Source organism: Melitaea cinxia, chromosome 26 (genome assembly GCF_905220565.1).
Source record: "Melitaea cinxia chromosome 26, ilMelCinx1.1, whole genome shotgun sequence".
NCBI classification, from domain to species: domain Eukaryota; kingdom Metazoa; phylum Arthropoda; class Insecta; order Lepidoptera; family Nymphalidae; genus Melitaea; species Melitaea cinxia.
The window spans coordinates 9,714,111-9,741,620 of NC_059419.1; the positions used below are offsets into that span (position 1 = coordinate 9,714,111).

At 34.1% G+C, this 27,510-nt stretch overlaps 1 protein-coding gene across 1 annotated transcript in view; it reads right to left on the bottom strand.

Annotated features, from left to right (window-relative positions):
- Positions 1–2,400: 2,400 nt before the first annotated feature.
- Positions 2,401–27,510, bottom strand: part of LOC123666466 (paired box protein Pax-5) — a 92,989-nt gene continuing 67,879 nt past the window's right edge. Inside the window, exons 5-9 of the mRNA XM_045600557.1 lie at positions 18,337–18,445; positions 17,539–17,707; positions 8,043–8,128; positions 7,506–7,641; positions 2,401–2,555 (exon numbers count right to left, since the gene is read on the bottom strand). Of these exons, the coding sequence (XP_045456513.1) occupies positions 2,401–2,555; positions 7,506–7,641; positions 8,043–8,128; positions 17,539–17,707; positions 18,337–18,445 (655 nt within the window). The remainder of the gene's footprint in view (positions 2,556–7,505; positions 7,642–8,042; positions 8,129–17,538; positions 17,708–18,336; positions 18,446–27,510) is intronic.

The following is a 27,510-nucleotide window of genomic DNA, read 5'->3' on the forward strand; positions in this document are numbered from 1 at the left end:
ATTACTTTAGAAATTAATTGTATAGTAGCTCACATAGGGGTGACATGATCACTTCGTGATCAAACTCCTTAAAAAAATAAAGATTAAAAAAAAAAAATATTTCATCTATAGTATTTTTATAGTAAAATTAATTAATTTTTTGACGCCCGAAACCACAGAAGTATCGCAAGCGCGTTGCCAACCCTACCCCATAACCCCCCTCCCTAGGAGCTTTGTTAATGTATTGTAGTCTATCATGTCGTTGTATTTTAGATAGATGACTATTAAATTTGCGAGGTACCATTTTAAGTTATATTTTATATTTTGTTTATATTATTTCAGACTTACCTGTCCTCCTAAAATGCCTTTTTTATGAAAGACAAGGGACAGAGTCTCAACGTGGTCTTACTATGTATGTGTCGTATAGTATCGAAAGAATGGAGGAAACTTAAATAAATGAACTTAGACATTAAGTTACATAATAATTATCGGTTTATTATAAATATAGGAATATAATTATATCTACAAGTATTAGTGTGTTTACAAGTAGACCAAAAAGGACATAAATAGCTTAAAATAAAATTATTCAAAATTTTATGATGGTAAAACTTTATTGAATTTTTATCCACAAAAAATATCTCAAGAAAATAAGAATCAAAGCACTAATGTATCACAATCAAGAAAAAAAACCACGAAAAAATATATAAAAGGCGAATGAAAAGATTCTGAGTGCTCGACGATCTCGAGAAGTGCTCAAAATCTAATTTTACCACCCTCCACGATGGACAAATTTACCGTATTTTCAGCCTTATACTGAATGATTTTAAGTGTCAATATTCTGCGACAGTATAACCTTAACGCTTTGGTCTTTAATCCACCGCAATCTGTTTTAGTGGGGGGGATTTTAATAGCTCATTCGGGCTCCATGCAAATAATTTTAGAGAGGACAGGGATATCATACGGCCTTTGTCTGAAACGGTTAACGAAGCATAACATGATTTTGATGCTAGCTTCTTGGATGTCGGTAAATTTGGGGCGTGGTTATATTAATAATTAATATTGTTGTGTGTTTCGTGGTTCGGCTTTGATCATTGAGTGAGGCCGGTTTGTTAATGTATATGTTTTGAACGCAAATTTTTTATTGGTTTAATTTTGAGTGTTTGATATGTCGCTGAGGGTTTTATTAACATTTTTGATGTTGATGTACTGTTATGTTTTTAAAAGAAATGTGAAAATAATATCAAAGTAAATGTAATCTATATTCTGTGATTTATTTATTTCATTTTTAGTTTTTTTTCTTTATTTCGGCAGACAACGTTTAACCGATTGATGTGTGACGATTATTATGTAAGTAATAAATGTTTTCATAGTAGAATGATGTACTTCAACATTAGGTCGAATATATTATGTAGGTACCTAGTTACCTACTGATAATGTTGACAACACTGATGTCCGGTAAAACTCGAAGGAGTTTATGTGGCATCTTATTATTAGTGATTGTAGTAATTTATATTATTTCGTGTATCTTAATAAATAAATGATAATAATGTATTGAAAGGAGATAAGTGCGGAAAGTATAAGAAAAAATGTAGTAGTTCGTGCAGTTTATTAATGAATCAAATTTACTGTTACATAATCAAATTTATAATTTCCTCATACCTCTCTAAAGGCCTATATCTATACTACATATAATAAAATGGTAGGAAAGTCAGAACTGTACATTGAATATATTTTTTAAAGAATACTTGGGGTGTGATCTACAATCGACACCGAAGCCAAAAATATAGTTTTTAGAATTTTTGTCTGTTTGTCTGTTTGTCTGTATGTATGTCCGGGATAAACTCAAAAAGTACTGCATGGATTTACTTCAAATTTGGCACGAATATTATTAAAAAGTCGAGTCAACATAGAGGCTACATATTATCACGCTATCACCTACGGGAAACGAGCAGTGACTTTATTTCTTCAACGCATTCTGTAACAACGTGTAATCTAACGACGCGTATTTGAATGTTGTTGTTATGAGGCTAGCTTCCTTCACAATATAAAAATAACGCAATATAAGTAACTAAGCCGATAAACATAATTAAGTTAATATAAGTAGACAAGACAATTTTAAACTAGTCTATGAGATTTTTCTGTACATGAAATGTAAAGAAGAAACGGGTAAATAAATGTTATTTTAAAAGGTATACGTAATACGTATAATCGTAGGTATTTTTGGTGCTGTATAGCGTTCACGCAGACGACGTCGCGGGCAGCAGCTAGTTTTATTATATACTTATATAAAGGAAAGTTAAAGCTAATAATTATAACATAAACAAAAAGCAGAATGAACGGCGCGAAATTTACAAATAATGAATCTGCACGAATAATAATAGTTCTGTAGTAGAAACTTTAGCAACTTAAAAGCTCTAACGGTTAGTTTTCTATTATGTACCACTCACCATCGTAATGCGCGTAGGGCGGGTAGGGCGGTGCTGGTGGTTGCAGTACCACTAACGCGGCGGCGTCCGGACTGCCGGCGGCTGAGGGTGGTTCGCCGGCTGCCGTCGAGCCTGTGGAGTCGTTCGTCGCTGAAATCAATTCTTTATGTTAACAAGAGGATTAAACGTACAATAACTATGTGATTATTCAAATTTATATTTGTTATTGTAATTGGATTTATATACACAGAACTGGTTTGTGGCTGTTGCGCTGGTGGTTGCGGGTTCGATCCCCGCACATGAGAAACATTTGTATTGGCCATGCAGATGTTTGCCGTGGTCTGTGTGTTTGTGAAGTCCTTGTGGGTCTCCCCACCATGCCTCGGAGAACACGTTAAGCCGTCGATCCCAGTTGTTATCGTATACACCTGATAGCGATCGTTACTTATAGTAAGGAATATATCCGCCAACCCGCATTGGACCAGCGTGGTGGATTAAGCTCTGAACCTTCTCCTACATGAGGAATGAGGGATAAAGACCCACCAGTGGGATATCACAGGCTGAAGCGAAGTTGAATTTTAATTTTTAGGTCTTGTATTTAGGACGAGTTAAGTTTTGTAAGCATGAAGTAGTGGCAGTCATACTTCTCCAGATTTTGATCAAGATGTTTCCAACTAATCGTTTTATATTCAATCGTATACAAAACTAATCACCAATCCTATTTCAGTTACAGACAAATTTGATACATCTAAAACAATTTATATTCAAACTTGAAAAAAAAGATCAACAAAATAGATTGGTTCGCGAGAGGAATCGATTGTAGCCTATGCGTTGCAATTTGTAAAACGCTGGCGACGCGACAAACCTACGATTGCCTCTGATTGACTTTCGTTCATTTGTAACTCATTTACGGGTTTCAATCAATGATTTTAATTATTACAGATAGATTTCTGAGACAACTCGTATGGATATTATGTGAAAATTTTAATTGTTGTAACCAAAAAATCAAAGGATAGTTTGAGATGCCGATTAGAAAATGCTAACACATTGAACACATTGAACACATTGAAAAGAATATTGTAATTCAAAGACGAGAAACAGAAAAGCAAAAAATAAAAAATAAAAACGACAGTCGACAGCCTATCTAATCATATATATGTATATATTAATACGATCAGGTTAAGATATTTGCCTCCCTTTTTTAAAAAAAAAAACCTAAAAATTACTCCACATAAATTAAATATCATTTTATAGATAATAGCTTGCTCTACAGGCATCCACAACTAAAAATGTATTATTGCTTTCTTTTTTGTAAATTAATTATTTAAATTATATATATGACGGCTTTAATTTTGAAAAAACGTCAACATGATTGACGGCCGGTAATTTTTTTACTCATTCAGTGCGAATTATTAGCACGGGGTGTTGCTAGTTTTGAAAAATGTTCTAAGAAATCCACATGTCATTTTCCAAATTATTTACGTCTAATTGACAACGCTAAAAGCTATACAACGAACTATTTATTTATATCTTCTAAGACCATTTATTTTACTAAATACTATGAACTAGATTACAATGAATTCTGAATATTCGTTAAATAAATAACTTCAAAACTACATATATTAGAAAGTAGATGTTATATTATAAATGTACAAAACACGAAAACAAAACAGCCATCATACGAAATCTGCGGCGTTTAAATTACCTACAATAACAGATTCTACTTAAAAATAAAGTTCCGTGAAATGAAGACGAATGACTCAATCTTAAAAATCGAAGCCGAAAACTCATTACGAATGAGAATCTCAATGAACGAAAAAAAAAGACTGAATGAATGGAAAAAAATATGAATGAATCGAAATCGGAACTTGTTCCCATGTGATTGATAACGTGAATAAAACTCATAGCGGATACGATCGACGTGACCGCAAAATGCGGTCAAGTCCTGAGATGAGAAATAGTGCCCATAACTTGTTTGTTTTTTTCATTCACAATATCGAAATCCAGCCAATACAGGTAACTTATCAATTAGCCTGTTTGACCAGTTATTGTTAAAGTTATCTGATGTTTTATGGTATCCAACAGATAGCATTTTCCATTTTTTTTTTCACTAACCATATACATATAACCAGACATTTCTATTTTCAATCTTTGAATCCAAATGTCATAGTTAATTTGAGACCCTAAAAGTCTGTTTTGCTTCTCGCTAATAAAGACTGTCAGACATATGTGAAAATAACAATGACAAACAGTAAAATTAGTAACAAGCTTTTTAATACAGGTATGCTTAGAAAAATACAATATTACCAGACAATCAGAGCAAAAAGAATTTTTATGCCGTTTCAGATCTTTTTAAAACTATTTATGAGTTCTTTATAAAGAGTTAAGATTAATAACGTTAAAGTTTAAGTATATTATACCTCATAAATATAAAAAGATAGATTAGATAATTGAGTTTACTGACTCGGAGGTATAATTTATTATTTAAGAAATAATAAATTCATTTTAAGTGCCACAAAAAATGGACATATTTATTAAAACACTAAATTGATAATTAGATGTTAATGTCCTAAGATTCTTGTCTTAGTTGGTACTTGAATCAAAAATTAAACTTAATTTTGAGATGATTTTGTTTTCTTGAGACTAAAAAATAAATGTAACTGGAAGTATCGAATACTTAAGTAATTATATAATCTATACTAATATTATAAAGAAAAATTTGTATTTTTGAAAATTCATAATGGATAAATCAAAATCTACTGGACCGATTTTAAAATATATTTACCGGGAGAAGGCTGCAATATCACTGAGTGACTTAGGCTATATTTTAATGCCTCAAAAAGGAACAGACTAAATGATACAATAAAAAATCTGCGAGCGGAAACGTAGCCATTTTAGACAAATAGCAATTATGGTAATCTTCTAGACAAATGAACTGCGAAAATTAGCCTCTGATCATTTGCGTCCACGTGTTTTATTCCATACAACCTTTGTTCTGTAACTTCATTCATAATCAACCAGAGTTAAGTCGTTGACCCACAACTAGACAGGTGCTCACGTTACCCGCGCACGCGTCTTGTGTTACTGGGAACACAAGGATGTGGTCGAGATGACATTTTATACCATTGTGATCATATCCGCTCTGAGATCTCTGTAACTCTGTACCAATGTAGCTTTGATTTTGTTTATAGGGTTGGTGGAGGCTGGTGGAGGTCATTGGACTCAATGTTCTTCTAAACAACAGTAGACAGTGGAGAACTTTTTGATCATAACAGAAACTATATTTTTAAGTTTAACAATTTTTTTTCGATAGAAAAAGTATCCAGTTACTAAAGAATTATCTGAATCTTTTAAAGAAGGCAGTCGATCTATTTTTTTTTTTTTTGTACTATAAAATAATATACTGAGCCGTTTATTGAGAATGAAGGGGATTATGCCAATATTTATGAGTGGATTGTTAAAAATAATCATTAAAATTAATATTTAAGTATTTTGCAGACATTGTAGGTATAAGAACATAAAATATCGTTTAAAAACAGAACTGATTTAGACCGAGGAGAAAAAATTGAAACTTGTCTGGAAATTTCTAAAAATATGGATAAGACATTTTTTTAATGAGTGATGCTTGTATAAAGTTATAACGTGGACCTGCCTTAATACCCTTCCGACAATGCCAATCGAACCTCCTTGCACAAAGAAAAAAAGAAATAATCAATGTCAAAACAATCCATCAGTAAACAATCAAGGTCGTGACACGGGGTTTCACCATAAATGATTAGTCACGCACTGAAAGGCTGCGGTGACAAGCTGTGGATTTAACTGTTCCTGGATGCCTGCGTGAATTTGTGGCTAACCGACATTTGAAGGTCAATGTTTAGTAACGTCTTATTCCGGGTTCGTCTGAGTCTGTTAGGTTAGATTGGCATATTGAAAAGACTAAAGAAATATTCTCTAACAATGTAGTCGGTGATTTTTAGAGGCATGTAAGTCTTTTTCCAAGTTTCACTTGGTATATTGAACAAGCTGGAAAAAGATTAATTGTCTACCAATATGATTTTTATTTGGTGGATAGTTGTTGATCTCTTTTATACGTCTTAAATATGTTTAAATTTAGGTATATATCCTTAATATTAATGAATGATCAATAAAATATTAGTATTTATTAACATTTTTATACAGGTCACATAATACAGAACTGAAATAAGCGAAAAGGAATAAAATAAACCACATATACCTACAACATGGAATTTCTAAGCCGTATATAAAATACTAGCGACTTCTATCCGTCCATATATTTTTTTATACTATAAGTAATCACCAACATATCATACACCAAAACCTTCTCCGAAACACGCTGCGTCTTATGGTATAAGTATTATTCCGATCGGTTCAGTAGTTTTTGCAGTATAACCGAACAAAAAACTGACTCTCCATTTATTTGTAAAGATGAGTCAAACAGAAGCAAATATGCTTCTAAAGCACTTTTGATATTATTTGAGACATTTTTCAGGTGTTTTATTTACTCGATATTTTGGTTTAAATGAATTATTACTCTTTCCTGTATTCATGATTTGTCTTGATTGTTAAGGCCGATTTCACCGGGTATGGATAACGCTATTTGACAGACGATGGTATCCAACAGATTTTAGATATCAGCTTTTTTTATTATTATTCCTTTTCATCGTAGAATTTTGTTGTGTTTATTGCATACTTCTATTCGCAATTCTGAATCTAAGAGTTTTAGTTTATTACTTTAAGAGAAAAAGTTTCTGATAGCTTATTCTACATTCTACCTCCTGTTGGTGAGTAAGGTGACCAGAGCTCCTGGGGGGATTGGGTATAGGATCGGTAACGCGCTTGCGATGCTTCTGGTGTTGCAGGCGTCTATATAAACTACAGTAATCTCTTACCACCAGGTGAGCCGTACTCTTGTTTGCCGAACTAGTGATATAAAAATAAAAAAAATCTACTGCTAAAGTAGTATGCGTAACTTAAAATAAATTAGGATAAATTTTATCTACAACTGTTGACAAGCCCATCTTGTTTTTTTTAGGAAACTAAAATAAGAGATTGTTTAAAATTAGTAATAATATAGCTCACCAGAATGAGGTGTGTAGTGATGGGCAGGATGTTCGTAAGGCGCATCAAACAGTTCTCCATAGTACCCAGTGCCTCCACCCAGCTCTGATAACAGCTTGTATTCGTCCTTTAGACTCCATTTTGATGATGACCAGAGCTGAAACGAAATATAGGATTAGATATTGATTTTTTTTATTTTTTTTCCCCTTTTTAGGAATTTATAGTTTTTTACAAGGTATGCAAACTTTCAGATATAAAAATATGATGTTTTGTCCATAAATTTTCTTGATATTTTAGTTTTTTGTTTCTGAGTTTTGCTTTGAAAAAGATTGATTATTATTAAAATGTTTAATGAATCTTCCCTTACTTGGTGAATTTACGTAAAAAGGCATGGGTACGATCTTTCGTTAAATTTTCTGACTTTTGCCAGGTTTTTAAGTTTTCTTTGAGATAGATTAGTAAAATAAATATTTGGTTAACTTTCTCCCAAATAAAGAAAAGAATTTTTTTTTTTTTTTGATTTAGTTAAGGATTTATTGAAATGTCAAATTTACTTACATTAGAATAGATCTGGTCACCGTTGTAGTGACTCCTTTGTCTTTTGACGTCATCTTCTGAATGGCTGTTGAAGTCTCTGTTCTCATCTGTGGACAAATATGTTTAAATAAAGAACATAATTGCAGTGCATATAGTTATAATTTATTTTATACATATTAAATTGTAAACCTTTACATTGTTATGTTCAAAATTATGTAATGTTGACTAAATCATCATTCATCAGTTCAGCCTATTGCAGTCCACTGCTGAACATAGGCATCCTCAAGTTCGCGCCAGACATCCCGGTTTTCCGCAATCCTCATCCAGCCTACACCGGCAATCTTACGTAGATCGTCGGTCCAACGGGCCGGAGGACGTCCCACACTGCGTTTTCCAAGACGCATGTTTACAAAACGTAGATAATAAGAGATATAATAAGATATATATAAATAGATGAAAATTAAGATATTTTAAAAACTTCGATTTAGTGAAAAAGTTTGGATAGAACAAAGGGTTACTTTTCTTTGTTAGATTCTTGAAGAGCTTTGATTTCTTGGGAAACCTTTGGTAATTTAATAACGTCATACTTCATACACTAACAATTGACAAACTTTATTATACTTTGTTAAAAATAAAATTAAACATTATAAACACAGTTTAGGCGACAAGAATTTAAATATTTACTTTAAAAGTAACATATACTGTGCTATTGTTAGAAAAGGAAGCTAGGTTAGGAATAACCGAGCAAATTTAAGAGAACTTATAAGTTTATATAATATGGTCACAATTTGTGCACCGCGCTTAATAGCACACTAAATCTTGTCGTTCTGCTGAGCGCACACCATAGTGAGGTAGTGATGGGCGGTTATCGATAATGTAGTATCGATAAAAATTACATTATAAAAAAATACAAACCTTTTAGTATTATTAGATGTTTCAATTGAATCAATTGTTAATTTGTATAACTTTAATGAAACATATGAAACATACACGTTTTGATGTTTTTATTAAATATTCCAGTATTTTTTTTTTTGATGAATAAAAAAAGGATCTAATTTAGGCAAAAGGTAACAGCGTAGTAATGTGAAATGATGTAAGGAGAAAATTTGAATTGACAGTTTTTTTTGTAAGTTAAATATTTAATTTGAATAGCATACTATATTTCTTTTCAATTTTAATAAAAATAATTGTGTTTGTTCGCAAACAAAAAAAAAACAACTAAAATTACATCGACTAGTAACATAACGTAAGCAGACGAAAAAATAATCAATAAATACGCGTTATCAAAGAGTATTCAAAAAAAGCTACCGCAAAACAAGTATTATATATGTCGCCGCGGACGCTAATCGGACTTCAAGTAGATGTCGCCGCGGTCGCTAATCGGACTTCAAATAGACAATCTTTGATTAAAATTATAAAATTGTTTTCAAATTATTAAGTTAAGATTTAATGTTTAAATGTTTTTAATTAATGAACGGCATCTTAGTGAATTGATTATCTGTTTTGTAACTCCTTGAAGTAAGTACCTGTTTAGTTACTATTTATTTTTATGTAATGCTTTCGCTGTTTAAATTGCTGAATGATTAACGTGAAATTATTATTGTAATTTTAGAAGTCATTTGTATGCATTTCTACTTTGATTTATTTGTTTAATAACTTAATTTAATATTGTAACGATCCTAATGCGTGTACTCCCTCGACCAATAGGAATGCAGTATGACAATATCTTGATGCAATGTGCATTGGCGGGAAATCGAGTTGACGTAAGCGTATTTGGATCGGTAAAGAGGCAGATTCCTTTTTGGTATTAGCGAGCGAACGATAGCCATTGTTAAGTAGTGGAAACTCTGTCCATTTTCTGTCGTATATTTTGAGACATTTAAAGTTTTAGTTTAAAGTGAAATTTAAGCAATCACCGATTTAGTGTTTTAGATTATTTTTATTATTTTGTTTTTTCTTTGTGACGGTAGTGTAAAAAGTAAAGTGTAATATACCCACAAAACATATTATCCTTTATAGTTAAATCCGTGTTATAATTAAATCTTGATTTTCCATTTGGCTTTCGCTTTTCATTTAACGTTATGGATAGTACTAGCAGAACCGTAGGCCTACCAAAGGCCAACGGTTCTGCCGTTTTTGAAAATGCTAACGAGTCATCTAATTTGACATCAGAAGTGGGATCGCTCCAGCGATCCCTTTCTACCGCTCAGTGTGTTTCAGATCCTGGCTGTGTAGACAAGGAGCGTGTGGTAACACGTGTTGATGGTTCCGATCCGAGTGTTCCTGCGTCAAGCCATGCTGCCACTGTGATACCGCTGCAATCACCACAAACGAGTGCTATCCCGTCCGAGTTCTTCGCGAACATGGTAACTATGATGCAGAGCATGAGCGAGCGACTGCTACGACAACCATCGGACAAGGTGAAGATAACCGACGTATTCCTGCCCACCTACGACCCGGATGGTAGTGTTGGTGTACGTGAGTGGTGCAATCATATTTCTATGGCTAAACTTAATTATCAACTTAATGATTATGATATCCGTATGAAAGTAACTAGCTTACTAATGGGTCGTGCTAAAATGTGGGCTGACAACTGGTTAGTCACTACATCTACTTGGGAGGAGCTTCGCCAAACTATTATCACTACCTTCGAACCCGAAAACCGTTACTCAAGAGATATAGTAAGATTTAGAGAGCATGTTTATAATTCTTCTAAAAATATAGCAGAGTTCCTGACCCAATCGTGGCTTCTATGGCGACGCATTACCAAAGACAAACTCGGCGATAACGACGCTGTCGAAGCAGTCATCGGAACGGTAAGTGACGAACATTTAAGAATCGATTTAATGAATGTCCGTGCTACTTCGGTACCTGAACTGATTTCTGTCGCCTCATCTATTCGTGCTAAACGCTCCAACCAATCGAATAATACATTTAATCAACCTCCAAATAAACGTTTCAAATTTTCTCTTAATAATCGCAATAATTCTTATTGTGAATTTTGTAAAAGGAACGGTCATGACATAAGTAACTGTCGTAATAGAGTTTCGGTAGTTAATTTGGGTAATAGTGAATCAGTCACTGCGTCTACATCATCAATGACACCAGCTAAGTCTACTATCAATAGTAAATTCTGTACATTTTGTTCTAAACCCGGTCATACTTTTGAAACGTGCTTTCGTCGTGAAAGAGAGATTAACTCAAAAATTAACTCTGTGAATAATAATAGATCCAATCTTAATACAATGAAGGTCTCAATCGGTGACATAATATTAAACGCCGTTTTCGACAGTGGCGCAGAGTGCTCTTTAATGCGCGAGTCTATTGCTGATAAATTACCGGGACGTAGAAGTAAAGTAGTTAATTGCTTACAAGGAATAGGCTCAATTCCTGTTCTCTCGATGAGTACTTTGCTTGCAATCTGTGTTATCGATAATTATAATGTAGAAATATTATTTCACGTTTTATCAGACGAAGAAATGACGTCAGACATACTTATTGGTGCAAATTTGTTATCCGAAACTGGTTTAGGTGTTATAGTTACTCGAAACCACGCGAATTTAGTAATTCAGAATCGTATTATGCAATTGAGAAATAATAGTCCACTATTTGAAAATCTGAATCACGATCTAACCGATGAAACCGAAATAAAACAATTATTAAGTTTACTTAACAGCTTTGCGTATCTATTCACTAGAGGCTATTCAAAATCGCGCGTAAATACAGGTGAATTAGAGATACGATTGAAAAATCCAAATAAATATGTCGAACGTAGGCCTTATAGGTTAAGTCTTGTAGAGCGTGAAAAGGTGAAGCAGATCGTCAATGAATTGATTGAAAATAACATAGTCCGAGAAAGTAAATCCCCATATGCGAGCCCGATCATACTAGTAAAAAAGAAAGACGGTAATGATCGTATGTGTGTAGATTATCGTGAATTGAATGCAAATACGGTGCGCGATCACTACCCTCTCCCGTTAATTGAAGATCAGATTAACCAATTGGCGGGGGGAATGTTTTTTACAACGCTTGATATGGCGTCTGGCTTTCATCAGATCCCAGTTTCGGCTTCCTCTGTCGAAAAAACTGCTTTCATTACTCCGGACGGCTTGTTCGAATATCTCACTATGCCTTTCGGACTTTGCAATGCACCAGCCGTATATCAGAGGTGTATCAACCGTGCGTTAGGCAATCTTTTAAATCCTGGCAGCGCCAATTGTGATAACACTGATAGTATAGCTCAAGTTTACATTGACGATGTTATCAGCAAGTGTCGTAATTTTTCAAATGGCCTTTCATATTTAGAGAGAATATTGATTGCTCTACGTGACTCTGGATTCTCAATTAATATTGAGAAATGTCTCTTCTTTAAGCAATCAATCGAATATCTTGGTAATGTAATAGAAGACGGACAAGTTCGTCCTAGCCCCAGAAAAGTTGAAGCTCTAGTGAAAGCTCCCATTCCCAGTACGGTTAAACAAGTTCGTCAACTTAATGGCTTAGCAGGTTATTTTCGACGGTTCATACCAGACTTTGCACGAACCATGATTCCCTTGTACAGCTTAACTAAGAAGGGTGCTAAATGGCAATGGAGCCATATCCACGAAGAGGCGCGTCAAAAGGTAATCCAACATTTAACTTCTGCGCCAGTACTCACCATATTTCAAGAAGGTAAACCTATTGAGTTATTTACCGATGCGAGCAGCCTTGGCTTTGGGGCCATACTAATCCAGATCATCAATGGTCGTCAGCACGTAATTGCATACTTCAGCATGCGTACCACAGATACCGAAAGTAGGTATCACTCATACGAGCTCGAGACGTTAGCTGTCGTGCGTGCAGTCAAGCACTTTCGGCATTTTCTTTATGGGCGCAAGTTCACGGTGATCACCGACTGCAACGCGTTAAAGGCTTCGAAGCATAAACAAGACCTTCTACCTCGCATACATAGGTGGTGGGCATACCTTCAGAATTTCGAATTCGATATTGAATATAGGAAAGGCGAACGTATGCAGCACGCCGATTTTTTTAGCAGAAATCCAAGACCTATGACTGTCAATGTCATGACCAGAAATGCAGATTGGATCAATATTGAACAACGTCGCGATACCCAGCTTCGTCCTATTATAGACTCTCTTCTCAGTGGTGAAAATCTTGAGACATACTTACTTGACGGTAACGTTCTTAAGTTTAAGAGGAGTGATCCAATTCTCGGTACGCAACATTTAATTGTTGTGCCTAAGTCATTTCAGTGGAGCTTAATCAACACATACCATACTGCTCTCAAACATCCAGGCTGGGAGAAGACCCTCCACAAAATAAGGGATACATACTATTTCGATAAGATGAGTACTATTGTTCGAGACTTTGTGGATAACTGCGTCGTATGTAGATCGTCAAAGCAGACATCAGGAGCCACACAGGTAACACTACATCCGATTTTAAAACCAACGGTGGCGTTTGAAGTTATACACATGGACATCACTGGTAAGCTCGGTACTGGAGATGATCAGGAATATGTCATCGTGACAATTGACGCTTACTCCAAGTATGTATTACTACGTTATACCAATGACAAAAGTCAACACAGTACACTGGCTGCTTTGAAACAAGTCGTACATCTATTTGGAGCTCCTCGGCAAATCATTGTGGATGGTGGACGCGAATTCCTTGGTGAGTATAAGAGGTATTGCGATAGCTTTGGTGTCTACCTTCACGTTATAGCGCCGGGCGTAAGCAGAGCTAACGGCCAAGTGGAACGAGTGATGGCCACATTAAAAAATGGTCTAGTCATGATAAAAAACTACGAGACTCCAGAGTGGCACACAGCACTAGATGGCTTACAGCTGGCATTTAACTGCACTAAACATAGTACGACAGGTACAGCTCCATTAACACTTCTTACGCGCCGGCAAAACTGTGTACCGGCCGAACTACTGAACCTAGTCAATTACGATAATGCTTCTATAGATATTGAAGCGTTACAAATACATATACAGAGACGGATGACCGAGGCGGCTACTAAAGACAAAGCGAGGTTCGACAGAGGGCGAGCACAAATACATCGTTATCAACGAGGAGATTTTGTTTTAGTTAAAAATAATCCTAGAAATCAGTCTTCGTTAGATCTTCGATTTAGCGAACCTTTTGAAGTTTACAGAGTACTGGAGAACGACAGGTACCTAGTGAAGAAAGTCATCGGTCACCACGGCCGGCCACGCAAGGTCGCCCACGATCAGCTACGACGTGCGCCGAAACCTTGCACAGCCCCTGCTGCAGCCGTGTCGCCACCAGACGACCGCGATGAGTCTGGACCATCGGGTGTCGCTATAACAACGCACGACACTGCTACTGAGCAGACATCATAGTAATGATGGCCTCAAGCCAACGACTCTGGATACTAAGCCGGGTGAGCGTACACGTACTATATTTCCTAAATTTTCAATTGCTCGTATCACATCAGAAAGTAATTTTAGTAATCTCAACACAAGTTTGATATTGACAATGACTATTGACTCTCTTATATTAACTAAGACTATGACTAAAATATCAAGAATAATAAATAAATGATAATTAAATAAATTAAGATGTACGTTGACGCATAGAGCCGATCAACGACCAATCTATTTACAATAACAACTCTATTCACGGACAAAACCGTGCAATAGTTTATCCATATCCGATAAGAATAAAAATTCCTCTGTGTACCACGGCGCTCAGGACCGCCCAGAGCACAGCATCGACCTTCCTAAGTCACATTCACTATTCCTTCCCTTAGAGCCTGCTTCGTGGACCTGTCCCCCTCACATCCTAACCTTGAGGCTACTATAACTGTTTTCATATGAAAATTATGAGCAGTGTGAGAGCTACAATTTATTTGCTATAACTGTTTTCATATGAAAATTATGAGCAGTGTGAGAGCTACAGTTTATTTGCTATAACTGTTTTCATATGAAAAGTATGAGCAGTGTGAGCATTACAAACTATTTGCTGTCTTCATAAGAAATGTACAGCCAAATTAAAAATTTATTTACTGGACTGGATTACTACTTACACTAACAGTTAAATAAATGTTATACGTACTAACGTTCTTATTTTATCGTGTGGTATTTTAATCATAAGATCTTCCAATGAGCTATGTGTATACAACATTATATTTATATTCTTTTACGTTATTTTTACTTCAATGATAATTAAATTGTTGAAATGAAAGTCTTTAATCAAAAGAAATTCCTTATTGCAAAATACTGCCTGTATGTTTCAATGCATAGGCATGTAGGTCTATTATGGCAGTGCCAAGCCTCAAAACTTATTTCTGTCTACAGATTTGAATCAGAAATCAAAGCGCTGCAGGGCACGCATCGCTCGCAGAATGGCCGTGTCGCCGCGGACGCTAATCGGACTTCAAGTAGATGTCGCCGCGGTCGCTAATCGGACTTCAAATAGACAATCTTTGATTAAAATTATAAAATTGTTTTCAAATTATTAAGTTAAGATTTAATGTTTAAATGTTTTTAATTAATGAACGGCATCTTAGTGAATTGATTATCTGTTTTGTAACTCCTTGAAGTAAGTACCTGTTTAGTTACTATTTATTTTTATGTAATGCTTTCGCTGTTTAAATTGCTGAATGATTAACGTGAAATTATTATTGTAATTTTAGAAGTCATTTGTATGCATTTCTACTTTGATTTATTTGTTTAATAACTTAATTTAATATTGTAACGATCCTAATGCGTGTACTCCCTCGACCAATAGGAATGCAGTATGACAATATCTTGATGCAATGTGCATTGGCGGGAAATCGAGTTGACGTAAGCGTATTTGGATCGGTAAAGAGGCAGATTCCTTTTTGGTATTAGCGAGCGAACGATAGCCATTGTTAAGTAGTGGAAACTCTGTCCATTTTCTGTCGTATATTTTGAGACATTTAAAGTTTTAGTTTAAAGTGAAATTTAAGCAATCACCGATTTAGTGTTTTAGATTATTTTTATTATTTTGTTTTTTCTTTGTGACGGTAGTGTAAAAAGTAAAGTGTAATATACCCACAAAACATATTATCCTTTATAGTTAAATCCGTGTTATAATTAAATCTTGATTTTCCATTTGGCTTTCGCTTTTCATTTAACGTTATGGATAGTACTAGCAGAACCGTAGGCCTACCAAAGGCCAACGGTTCTGCCGTTTTTGAAAATGCTAACGAGTCATCTAATTTGACATATATAAAAATCATCAAAATCGTTAATCCAGTAAAAAGATTGCGGTATAATACAACGCAAGTCAACGAAAAAATAGTCAAGTAAATACCCATTATTGGATATAACTCAGAAATTATTCGTTAAGTTGCAATGAAATTTAAATTAAACAACATTACATAATTACCTTTCGATTAAAATAAAAATCGTCGAAATCGGTCCATCCAGTCACAAGTTCTGGGGTAACATACATTAAAAAAAATCGAATTGAGAACCTCCTCCTTTAGAAGTTGGTTATAAAGTACTAATAAATTCTGTTTTATCAATATGTTATCGATAAAACGTTGAACATCACTTTCTCGGAGACAGCACGTAGAGCGGCGTGGGAGAGCCAGTAATATTTTAATCCCTATGCCCCTGTGTCATTACTTACAAGTTTCGGGAGAAAAAGAGATTTACACAGGAACCCTTCAGCTTAAGTAGAAAAGTTTTTTGCAGAGACACAATTGAATATTATTATACTTATATTTGTCAGACTATTAATTTTGACCTAAATTCGAAAGAGATAGACGGTTTTTAATGGTCTGTGATAATAGATAACAATTAGGGTTAAGGATAATACGATTGAATGTAGGTCGTAAGGCATTACGAGTAAGTTCTAAGCCTTCTTTTTTATTTGTCAATTTTTTTTATTGTGACAAAAGGGTACATACACCCTTTCAAACAGTTATCGGTTTAAAACATCTTTCTGGATAATATACTTAACTAGGTAAATTAACATGACAAAATAATGAAACTCAAATATTAATAAAAATAATAATAGTTTAAGAATATAATTTCATTAAGATTTTAAACTCGATAAAGCGACGACCTTCGCATATGACAAATACTCATATGTCATACAGATGTTTGTTTGTCTGGGCGTTTGTGCTTGCGTTGCATGTTTCCGGGCCCATGACTCAAGATGCGCATAAAATATTTAGATAATCTACATATAAGGAGATAAGATTTAATTTTTTTTGTTCGTTTTTTCGTTCGTTCGTCATAAACCCAAAAATTACTGGAACGATTTAATAAATTCAGTCACCAGAGTGCTTAACACTAAGGTACAACTTACCACTAAGTAGCACGTGCTGTGTCTTTAGTTCATTTCAAAAAGAAAAGAGGTTCTCAATTCGACTGGTTTTTATGACATTAGAAAACTGAACCAAATTATGAAATCCACGCCACGAATCTACCAACAACAACCAGTACCAACAATTGAACCTTCTTGGGGAAAGTATGATCAACGCTTGTTAATGTTACTTGGTTATTAATCTTACCTTGGTCCTCGTGCCTCTTCCTCTTCAGGCCATTGCCATTATGAAGTCCATCCACCTGCTCAATGCCGAGGATGCCGTTGATGCTGTAGCTGCCGGTGTTGTTGACGTGCTCGGTGGTGGGAGACAACACCGCTGTGGTACCAGGGGCATTACCGGCGTGGGTTATCACCTGTTAATGTTTTATTTTATACTAGTGGACCTGACACTGTCCTGCCCGAAATAGTAGCTACCAATTGATTTGATTGCTGATATACTGACAGCGGCCCTACTACCGGGTCCAAATTTTTCTAATCATTCACAAACCCTTGAATACACACATGAATACACGCTGATATTTCAACCAAATCGGTCGAGCCATTTAGAAGTAGTTAGGTGACAAACACATGTACAAAAGAATATTATAAATTAAGGATAAATTATAGAAATGTGAGGGTTTTGTTATGTTGACTTTCATGTAGGAGATTTGACTGAAGCTATAATTATACAGTAATGTATTGATAGTAAAAAAATGTTGTTTTTCAGGAGGTAGCTGGTGGTTCTTGCAGAATCAACATTCTGAATTAATACAATAAAGATCAAATTACACAATAACCAATTCTAAAGTGCTTTTACCAATTTGAATGAAATAAACTTTGAGTTTAGTGAAACTTTGATTTGATTGAATAACCAACAATAAATTATATCAAGAATTTTGCCAAATACTGGCAGATTCTTGTAATTTACCAAATATACAATGTAAGATATAGGAATAACAAAGTCACATTCTTTTTCCAATATTATACAACAATGTATACGTACAGAAACAACACTGCCTTGCGCAGAACTGATCTCCTGCTCCTGTTGCTGTTGTTGTTGTTGTTGATTGTGGGCGTGCTTCGCTTTCTCCGCCGCTTTGTTTCGGACGATCCTTTAAAGATAAAAAAAGTTGAGTAGAGTTATCTATTAGGGCACAGTGTAATATACCCTGCTCAAAATCTGGAGCAGCCTGACTGGGGAAGTACCTCGACCTTATTGAAGATCATAACAGTGTTCATGTGGTGAGTAAGGTAGCCAGAGCTTCTGGGGACGGTTTCAGGTAGGGTCGGCACACACTATCAAAAGTAATTTTAATAATAAGTTAAATAGAATGCTTTTTATTGTACTAATTTTATGAATTAAATTATTTTCTTATAACTTCAAAATTCTTTAAAAGAAAGTAGTACAGCTGATAAAATAAACTTTAAAATGTTTTAAAAAATATATTATAATTTGAAATCGGGTTTAAAATATTTGATTAGTTACTTATTATTTTTACTTTATCAATAAATTAATACAGTATTACTATAATTTATTATGGAGTAAAGACGATAGTTGATTCAAGTTTTTGAACAATTACTATCGATAGGCCTTTCTTTATCAAATGATAACAAATTTTACTAATAACTAAACTCGTATAATTTTTCATATTGACCAAAAAAGTAATTAAAATAATGTTAAAGTAAAATTTGTTATTTTCTTGAATTAATTATGAATGTCTGTAACAAAAATATTTTGAGTTGTTTGCATTAAACATACTCCCACATGGGCGTTCGTTTTTACATATTAAAACTCATATCATGTTATTTAAATTGCTAATAGGATAATGTAAGCAAAGCTTCGAATAGATGTTTTATATATAATTATGACTAGCATCTCACCCCGGCTTCGCCCGGGTATTTAACAAAAATTTTAAAATATGTTTTTCCCCTTAATTAATTTGAAAATATAATATAGCCTATGTCACCGGCGGACAGTGTAGCTTCCCAACAGTGAAAGCATTTTTCAAATCGGTTCAGTAGTTTCGGAGCCTTATTCAATGAAAACAAACAACCAAATCTTTCTTCTTTATAATATTAGTATAGATAAAACGGCTGAATGGATCGTGATCAAAATTAGGTTTGAAATAGCACAAAACTACTCTTTATCTCTGCCGTGTGGCTACGGTATTAAAGAATATAGTCACCCCCTCTCTTCCCGTGGGTGTCGTATGAGGCGACTAAGGGATAACACCATTCCACTACCACCTTGGAACTTAAAAAGCCGACCGATGGCGGGATAACCATTTAATTACTGGCTTTGAAATACACAGACCTAAGACGGGCAGCAGCGTCTTTGGTGCGACAAAGCCAGTCCTGCGGTCACCAACTCGCCTGCCCAGCGTGGTGACTATGGGCAAAACACTTGAGTTCACGCCATTTTCGGCGTGAACTTGTGGAGGCCAATGTCCAGCAGTGGACTGTGATAGGCTGAAATGATGAATGACTCTTCATCTCGGAGAATGTTCCGTAGAAAATATTTCCGTGGGTAAGAAGTTGAGGGTAAAAGCTAATATAATAATAATCATACAACAATTATATTAGTTACAAGAATGTTCCATTAGCAAAAAACAGCTCACACAGCTCTGTCCCGCCACGTGGCGACATCAATATGCAATTTGGTCGCAGCGGCCGCGATTCGTTACGCTTGCGTCGCGAGTATCGCGCGACTGTCGCGTGATTTATTGCTTGTTTTCTACGATTATTTTTATTTTAAAAATAGAAAAATATGGTATATAAGTTTTTTCAGTGTCATGTATTTATATTTGGACAATTAGAAAGATTTAGGAAGAGACTGATTTAGATACTGCATCATTTTTATAAGGTATATAATGATGTCATATAGCCTACAACTCCTGTTACTTTCCCTATACATACAACATAATGTATAAATAACAAGTTACGTTGTTGAACTAAGAAAACCTTAAATTTTGTCAGACGTTCCTAGAGGATAAGCTCCAAACTTTTATGACTAATTTCAACTATGATTTTATCAGCGTAGTTCCTCTTTTTCTCTTGTCTTGTACAAAATTTGCAAACTTCTCTTTTAGAACATTTAAATCCTGTTTTTTACGTTATTTTACAGTACGTTAAAAGTAAGTAAATAAAATAACAAAAAACTGTAAATTTTTATTATCATAGTTACAACAATATACTACTCAAAATGGTTTAAACAACATCTAGTTAATAATAACATGCAATTTGTCAAGAGGTAAGCAAATTTAAGGACACAGTGCGATGTCATTATTTCGTATCGCGGCCATTTTGCCGCCGTCTGGTTGACAGTTCATTTAGCGCCATGATGGATAGCGCGCGCGGTGAATTATTGCCAGTATCTCCGATGTTGACATATGCAAAAATTGTTTCGCAAAGTTATTATAACAAAAAGGTCACACTCGAATTAGGGCTGTAATGGACTTATCACACTGTTGTTTGATAGATTATTGTTATTATGAACGTTGTTTTTTATTTTGTTTTTATATTTATTTTAATATATTAAATTTTGTGTGTTTGGATTTATCTGGGGTGAATGGCCTGTTTAGATATGTATTTATATTTCATTTTTAGCGCAAAATTTTTGAACAAAAAATATAGTTAAGTAATACACATCCGTTTCGCATTTAAAATTAATTATATATTATATTTACGTATTTGGGGTTCATAGTGTTATACAAAACATCCGGATGTTGAATATACATTTAAAAGGAAAATTAATTTTATCTCATAAAGGGTAAACTTTTATAATGGCAACATCGCAAAAAGCGGGAACTACAAGCTTCCGGTCGGAAGGGTTATTCGTACATCACCCTTACATTTTAATATCTTCCTTTGCGAAATAATGCATTCTATTATTGGCGAATATTTGTAAATTATCATCTCTTACATACCATAATACATTTCGTAAAAACCGGAAACAAATAAAATAGTACATGTACTATAAAATAAATTAGAAATACTAAGAGATCATATTAAGGTTACAATATGATTTTAAATTAACACGGTTATTTTCGATACTAAAATTATGTAAAATTATACGACGTTCACGAGTCTCGTGAACAATTTATTCGTAGATAATGTTAAAACATCGAGCTCTGCAAAATATTTTTTTTAATGAACATAGTTATTTTAAAATTGTTCAAAAACGGGATAGTTAAGTACCATGTTAGCTACGTCTATGTCTTGTGCATGAAACATTCGTAGCTAATGTCGAAATATCGAGCTCCGTAAAATAAAAAATAAAAATGGTAAATGGTTTTAAATAATGTTAGGTTAGTTACAATTACTTCTTGATTTAAATTGAAAATTGAAAACTTAAAAAACATTAAAAATGCAGGCTAGCAATATCGAAATTCATAAAAAAAACCTATCAAAATTGTTGATAGCAACACGACATGATAAAACACCCAGCGTCGACGATCTCGACCCCATAAACAACCTAACCCAAATTATCCTATCTGACAAATTATTCAGTTTTCGCGCGGCAAAAAACCAAATGTCAAAATGGGGTTGCCAGAATTATAGCTTCAATTACCCGCCGTCGGCCGCCCTCGATTAAAAATGTCTTCACGTCTTGCGTGTTGGCGTTTTTTTAAATGTTTTTTATTTTATTATTATTGTTTCGGAAGGGCGATTTTATGTTTATGATTTTACTTGTTTCATTTTTAGTGGTATGATTTATGATCGTCCACTTAAGGTTTAAGTAATATCATTTTACGTTTCAATGTGAAATCTTTTAAGTATAAACGTATTGCTAGAGCTTTTCCAACGAAGTTATTTAGTATAAATATCACTGAATATTTATATCTCCACACTATTTTTTTTTTGTATGAATATGGCTTAAAGGTTTAAGTTTCATTTTTTTAAAGACTCTTTAAAAATTGATAGTATAATTTAAAAAAGTAAGCAAAAGAGTATTGTAAAAGGCACATAGATATAAAATTTTAATACAATAGTTACTATTAGATACTTAAAAAAGTAAATATATAGTTAATCCTTCTCCTGCATGGAGAAGAGGCCTATGCCCAGCAATGGGATATTACAGACTGAAGTATAAAAGTAACATAAACATAAACGTAACGTAAACGTAAGTATCTATACTTAACTCGGCGTTGCTCGCTATGGGTAAAATTCACCCAGCCCTATTAATTTTTGTTTATATTTTTTGATTAGCCAATCACAGCGCGCCGCGCTTCTTGGTACCTTCAAGTTGTGTCTTTGACTTTGTACTCTCGACTCGACAGTTATTTAGCGCGACGCGCTTGCGAACGGTGGACGTGCAAAGTGAGTATGGGTATTTTTCACCCGTAGCGATTATTTATGCTATATACTTTTTTGAAAATTAATGTACGTTGTTTTTGTAATTAGACCGTATCATGGCACGCCATGTGGTTGCTGATGAAGATATTCAACAGTATTTGGAACAAAGCGATAGCAGTTGTTCCGAAACTGAAGATTTTGAAGAGTTCAGCGAACACGATACTGACTCAGATCAAGAAGGCGAACTTTTTCACGAAAACTTACCGGAAAGTGCTACTGAGCCACCAATTTCAGTTACCAGACCAGGCCTTACTATACCAGAATATCTAGAAGACATCCCTGTAAGTACCTTGCAACGTGGTTATTATTTAGGCAAGGATAGAACAACCCAATGGAAAGTAAACAAACCATCTCCGCGTGTTAGAACTCGTTCTCATAGCATCGTGCACGTGTTGGTTTCTTACGTGCCAAAGAAAGGCAGAGTTGTTTTGTTAGCCTCTACAATGCATCATGATGCACGAATTGATGTTTCAACTGGTGAAAAGAAAAAAAACAGAGATGATCACTGATTATAATAGCAACAAATGTGGAGTTGATGTTGTGGATGAAATGTCTGGCACCTATTCCGTATCTCGCATTACCAAGAGATGGCCGTTGGTAATCTTTTATGGATTATTGGACATAGGTGGTATCAATGCATATGTAATAGTGAAATCTAATGAACAAGAAAGAAGTCTGAAATGCCAACCAAGACGACAGTATATAAAGACATTGGCCCTATCTCTTATCACACCGCATGTCCAAAGACGATCAAAAATACTCAATTTGCCCCTCTACATAAAAGAGATAATAAAATTTGTACTTCGAGATAGTAACAAGGAAGGAGAGCTGCCAAATATAGATACCGAAAATGAACCCATGTCCATGACATCAAGAAAAAGGTGTGCCACGTCAAGATGCCAAGTTTGTCCACCTAAAAAGGATCGAAAAACCAACTCATGCTGCCAAATCTGCAAGAAAATGTTATGTAGAGAGCATTCTTTGCCTGTATGTTCTGAATGCGCACTAAAAATTGAATAATTATATTATAAAAAAACTCATTTTCCTAAAGACATAAGACTGATTGTTGTTTTTTAGTAATTTTATTTTGTTATTTTTATATTGATTTAGAGAGGTAAGATATCATAAATGTATATAATTTCTTTTTTTCTAAATTAAAACTAAGACTGTTTTTGTAAAAATTAAAGCCATATGATTGATAAAAAAATGAAAAGTAATATTTTTTTTTTGTTTGCAGTAGTAGTTATAAAAAACAGTTGCTGTTTGCTATATAATTGTAGCGTTTATCTATTTGTTTAATAAATACTGTTAACGATGATTACTTACTTTTATTTAACATTTTACTAAACTTCCTTTACGTATGAACAAAATAATAATAATAATAATACATAAGAATAAATGGATACACGATATAAAATTTGGGTATTTTTCACCCGTAGCGAGCAAAAGTGTTGCTTACAGGGATGCGACGAACGCCGAGTTAAATATATACATTCTTTCAAGATTAATTTACTATTTACTAAGTAATACTAACCAGACGTGACATACCGTAAGAATATTAGCAACGCTAATATCACGTAAAAAGCACTAAGCACTTCATTAAAATAAAAAAAGATAAATCCAATTTAAAAAATTGCAAAACTTCAAAATTCCGAGGGTAGAATGAGAAAACGGCAAATACTTTCGTATTTATACATCATGAGACCGCAGCCGTCGACGGGACATTACCGGCACGTGACCGACACGTGGCCGGCACGGGGCCGTCACGTGACCGCGACATGACGCTCTTGTATGGAGAATTACTTTAAAATTGACTTCGAATCGACCTTTTGAATTTTGAGATGAGGTTTTCTAAGTATGATGATTATTACTATTCAATTGTTTTGATATGATATTATGATATGATATGATATCAAGTAATATCAGATTAACAGGTACTATAAAAATAAAGCAACTGATTTCCTGTAGTTATATAAGAGGTTATAAACTATAAATTTAATACATAATATAAAAATAGATAACAATAAATTACTCGAAAATCTGATAACAAGTTATTTGATATACATTTAAAAATATAATTATATCTATTTAATATTAATGAGACGATCTTAAAATATAATATTTTCATTAATTTTAGTTAGTTTTTTTTTGTTGAATATTAGCAATTACTATACAAAAAATATGTATTTATATAAATGCAAATAGAAATACATCAAAATTATTTCATTGAGCCTAATTTAACAAAATGCCTTATCCAGGTAGGCTTCAAAATCACTTCTGTATCATCATTTAATAAGTTAAAATTATATTCGTTTACTTACTTGATTAATTACCTATCGTAAAATGCTAAGTTACCGCAGATTCGGAATGTAGATTCTGCGGAGAAGAATCGCCAAGAAACTCCATAGTTACTATTACGTATTTTATTATAATAATACTATATATGTATGTGTATTGTTTTATGTATAACTCAATATTTTTTCGACAATGGGCGTGGCTTTTAGAAGGTAGATGTTGAAATGTTATCACCGAAAAACTAAGCGATTTTTCCCTTTTATTGAAAGTTTGCATTGTATTCGACTATTGTTGGAAAAGGAACTTTAGTTTATTGTAATAGAGTATGTTTTTATTTGTTTAGTATACAGATATGGAAAGAGTTAGGTGGGGTTCGGAAAATAGCGAATAATTCTTGTACAATAATAACGTGATCAAAAGAAGTACGGCGGAGTTTCTTGTCGATTCCAAATCGGCGGTAACTTCACATTAATTAAAATTATTTATTAAAAACGAATATAATTTTAATTTTTAAAATGATGATTGAGAAGTGCTCTTGAACCATATTTGAATAACAAAAAAAAAAACAATAAAAAATATTTTAGTGTTGATCGAAAATATTCTCTTAATAACAGTAGATGTGGGTACTCACAACAAAATAATTATTTTACTACACAACATACACACAAAAATTAAGTTAAGAATAATCTGAAAAATGAACACATCACGTTTCATAGCTTCAGCAAGGGTTTCGCCGGAAGGAGGGAGCGACAAAGATGGCGGAGCGGAAGTGGACACGTGCTCGCATCGTGAAGGATATCCTGCCTCGCATCCATTGAGTTATTGCTTCACTTATAATAATCGTATGAAACCATGAATTTACCCCATTTCGAGTTACTGTTATGGGGACAATGTTACTCTTTTGAATGTTTTATTTCATAATTTTATCTTATTTTCATTTTACTTATTCGGTACTGTAATGTACGTAGCAAAAACGATGTCTTAAATGTTTTTATTTATAAATAAGATAAATTACATTACACTAAAAAAACCTTAAGTTATACATATATACATAATATAATAACTAAAAAACATTATTAAAAGAAGTCCCTTCAGGCAAGGTTCCGAAGATACTGGCAGCGTTCTCCCTTTGAATAGCTAGACTAATTCTTTGTCCGAAGTAGCTGCCAGCTCTTTGGTCTGCTGTGACATCGAATAACCTTTTTGCTATTTCCTTAAAAAGTCTTATAACGCTAGGACCCCACGGACCAAGGGTCTCGACAGCGAATGGGACAAAATCATATTCAGAGCCTAGACCTCTGTATTTGTATGCATTAGTTTTTTCAGCCGCTTCACAAGCCGCACCAGCTCTGTTGTTGGTTCCATGTTTTATTTATTATATTTTATTACTAGCGACCTCTGTCTGTCCATACATGATAAGTAATCACCAATATATAATATACTAAATCTACGAAAGACGCTGCATCTTATGGTATAAGTATTATTCTGATCGGTTTAGTGGTTTTCGCAGTACCTATAACCGAACAGAATACCAGCTCTCCCTTTATTAGTATATATGGATATATAGATAGATTATTTCGTATATAAGGAGCAAAATAAAAGGTCGATGTAAAATACAAAACAAAAACTATTTTTCTTTTGTTTATGCTTTTTGCTTTTTTACTAAAAAGGTCAAAAAGGTTGTGCAGTCCTTGTAGGTCTCCCCACCGTGCCTCGGAGAGCACGTTAAGCCGTCGATCCCGGTTGTTATCATATACACCTGATAGCGATCGTTACTCATAGTAGGGAAGGAAATATATCCGCCAACCCGCATTGGAGCAGCGTGGTGGATTAAGCTCTGATCCTTCTCCTATATGGGGAAAGAGGCCTATGCCCAGTAGTGGGATATTACAGGCTGAAGTGTAACTAAAAAGGTCAAATAACATCATTTTGATTTAAAGGTCGTTTAAATTTTGAAAGGTTTGACGGACAAAAGATTGATCTAGATAGATATCATTTCTCATAAAATGTCTCGTTTCAGAAACTTTCCTGTGATTTAAATTATCATAAGAGTTGGATGCTCTGTACGAGAAGTTTACATAAACTGAAGACTTCGAGATAATATTACTTACAAATAAATGTCTACACAATACACACACGGTCGTTGTTCCTAAAGTAAGCAACGCCGATTGGTATAGCTACATATTTTTTATTCGATAAACATACTCATAAATAATACATATATAAACATATAAATAAATATTTATATTACACCCAGACTCGGGGTGGGAATCGAACCCACGACCCCCGGAGCAGAAAGCAGGATCACTACAAACTGCGCCAACGGGCTAATCAATTTTAATGTAGTAACTACTTCGCGCAAAACCTACTGGACCGAGTTTAATGGCACTTATTACGTAGATAGCTGAAGATCTATAATAACACATAAGCTAGAGGCTACTTTTAATCCCGACCTTTCCACGGGATTGGAAATTACGCGGGTAAAACCAGGTGGCGCAGCTAGTTAACATAAATTTGTAATGAATAG